Here is a 2,811-nt window from a genome sequence, read left to right as displayed (position 1 = left end):
GGGGGGGCATGGGAGTGACCCGTGGGCCCAGATGCCTTGAGTTTGACACGTGATCTAAAGGAACCCTGGTTTAGACAGGCAATGATGCAAAGTCAAATTTATTTTTGATATTTACAGCATTTCCATATCAACTGAAGGAAACATAGTTACTTCGATTGTGGTATAGAACTGAGGTATGTGCCTGTAAAATACACAATGCCCTCCTTTAATAACAACAGAATGTCTAATTGTAGAACGTTTATTCAGGAGGGATTGATGGATTTTAGACCCAAATGTTTTCAGTCTAGAGCAGAAGTAAAGGAGTAGTCCTCACTGTACTGATACTTTTAGAGGGGACAGTAAAAAAATATAAATAGCCCAAGATTAAACTGTAGATTACACGCTTTTAGCTACACTGTAAATCTTTTTTAACAGACGTTTGATATTTTTGTGTGATTTCAAAAATGTTTTTGATGAAGTTCTCAAATGCAGATTAAAATATTTTACAAATCCTTTAATCAAATCTATAAAATCCTACATTTTGAATGAATGAATGAATCAATCAATGATACTTTATTGATCCCAAAGGGAAATTACGGAAGACAACAGTCTGCAACAGATTCAGTGGAATAATCAGACCTATGCGGGGGGAAAAGAAGTAGTTTTGAGCAGCTGCTTTGTTTCCACCGAGTTTACCTCAGGTGTTMAGCTTCTCTGAAGGTCAGAAGATAAAGATACTTTTCTATGGCTGAAGGTCATAGAAAATGAAAAATAAATATTTTGCTAAACAAAATACAAAAGAAAAAAGATGACAAACAAAAATAGACTTTAGCAGAGTTTTTATAAGTTGTCAATCACAGACCAGCATGTTGCAGTTTGGTCAATGACTTCTGTTAAAAGCAAACTCTCTATTTAAAGAGTCAAACTGAGGTTGCAGAGGGTTTTTTCAGTCCACATTATTAAAATAGTTATTTATTGTATTTGGCTTTAAGAACACCAACACATCACAAAACATTTGAATTAAGTCAGGTGGACTGAAAAMACAACCCAAGAGAAGATCATAATGTAAAATAGTTTTTAATACTTACTTCACCCTCGTACTGCAAAGGTTGTTGATATACAGACAGTTAGTGATGGTTAATGCCAGCAGACAAACATTAATTATTAGATTACTTCAAAGAAAGGCTGTAGGGACGCGCTAAAGGACTCACCGTAGCTTTAGCCTCGGCCATCTTAGCTTTCTTCAGACGAGCTTTACAAGCATCCAGATCCAGCCGCAGATTCTCCAGCAGGCGGCGCTCTTTCTGTACGACATAATGACTCAATCAATCAATTTTAAAGATGTTGAGCCTGAATTTGATATGGTAGTAGCTGCGAATCATTCACAACATGAGTTTTGATTACTAATAGATTGCATGATGTCTCCCAATCTTGACTCAAAGTCTGTCTCAGTTCATGGGCTGTACCCATGTAGTGCACACTTTTTAGGCTCCTTCTCATACGTCTGAAAAACAAGGGCCACAATACCCTGAAAACATAGGCTGCACCTGACTATTCTACGCAGCTGACAATATCCCAGGATTCATTGCGCTGTCAGCAAACTAAACAAGAAAATGAAGAAGGTGGAGTTTGGAAACTTTTCAGTGACCAAATAATTTGTTTTTAAATGTAAGTTTAGCAACATAGCTGAAAAAGTTTATGCCRTTTAACCTGATTACTTATGTCCATGTAAAAGTAGCCAGTGAGTCACTGAACCAAATATTCAGTTCTTTACTGTTTGGCTACAAGGATCAATTGAAAAGGCCATCTAAGGATTAYAGTACAATGGGTGTAGTGTAGGAATGCGCGATATAAACAATATACGGTAGAAACGATATAAATTTTTTCCTATGATAGAGAACTGTAGTCTACCGGCCAACCGCGCAATTCTTTTTGATGACTTAAAGCTGCTATATGTAGTTTCTTGAAAACCCAAAAACTTAGAAAWTTTTTTGAACAGATACAACCTTCTAGTCCCTCACCCCTGCTCTCAGCTCCCCTTCCTAAGCTCCTCCCCCACAGCAGGGCCCAGAGTCAGGAGCGCGCATGCTTGTAAACAGGACATGAGCCACACCGTAACACATAGAGCTCAGAGCTAAGCTGCCGTCACAGGTAAGAACAAACCATCAACAATGTATTTTTAACTATCATGCCTTGCCTATACTTTATCTACACAAGTGCTCCTTTTGTCATAACGTTACATGTAAATTACGTTGCACTCTTTCTATAAGTTACGAATAGCTATCAAGCTAACATAACACCGAAGCTTCATAGTGGGTCACGAGGACCGGAATTCAGAACCATTTTAGGATTTCAGCAACATGACAAGCCTGTGTATTAGTATTTTTCAGCTCTTGCTTTGCATAGTGTGACATTTTATCTTTATGCTATGCAGCTAGTTTTTGACAATCATCATCTACCAGCTGATGGAGAGAAGCTGTGGTGAAGAATCACGCAGGTCACGTGGGAGATGTAGCAGCGTGTGTTCAACTCCTGAGAACCTCAGCAGAGGACATCTGCTTCTCAACCCTACCTTCCACTCATCAAACCATATATTCTGCAGGCAGRAGTCTTGTTTCTGGCCAGGAGGATCTGTAGCTGAGCTTACATACAGCGGGTAAAATAAGTATTGAACACATCACCATTTTTCTCAGTAAATATATTACTAGAGGTGCTAATGACATGAAATTTTTACCAGATGTTGGTAACAACCCAAGTGATCCATGCATACAAAGAAATCAAACCATAAATGTCCAGAAATGAAGTTATTTGTTATAATATGGAACTATATAT

The 2,811-nt window shown here is 38.1% G+C and overlaps 1 protein-coding gene across 2 annotated transcripts in view; it reads right to left on the bottom strand.

Moving 5' to 3' along the window:
• Positions 1 to 2,811, bottom strand: part of sh3glb2a (SH3-domain GRB2-like endophilin B2a) — a 40,420-nt gene that overhangs the window by 26,018 nt on the left and 11,591 nt on the right. The window contains exons 5-6 of one of the 2 annotated variants that reach the window (XM_014028514.1): positions 1,191 to 1,283; positions 1,068 to 1,079 (exon numbers count right to left, since the gene is read on the bottom strand). In XM_014028514.1, coding sequence (XP_013883968.1) covers positions 1,068 to 1,079; positions 1,191 to 1,283 — 105 coding nt within the window. The remainder of the gene's footprint in view (positions 1 to 1,067; positions 1,080 to 1,190; positions 1,284 to 2,811) is intronic. The other variant, XM_014028515.1, reaches the window with a different exon arrangement.

This window comes from Austrofundulus limnaeus, unplaced genomic scaffold (assembly GCF_001266775.1).
Source record: "Austrofundulus limnaeus strain Quisiro unplaced genomic scaffold, Austrofundulus_limnaeus-1.0 Scaffold774, whole genome shotgun sequence".
NCBI classification, from domain to species: Eukaryota; Metazoa; Chordata; class Actinopteri; order Cyprinodontiformes; family Rivulidae; genus Austrofundulus; species Austrofundulus limnaeus.
Note: the sequence above shows the minus strand (reverse complement) of the source record. Positions and strands in the feature narration are given on the sequence as shown.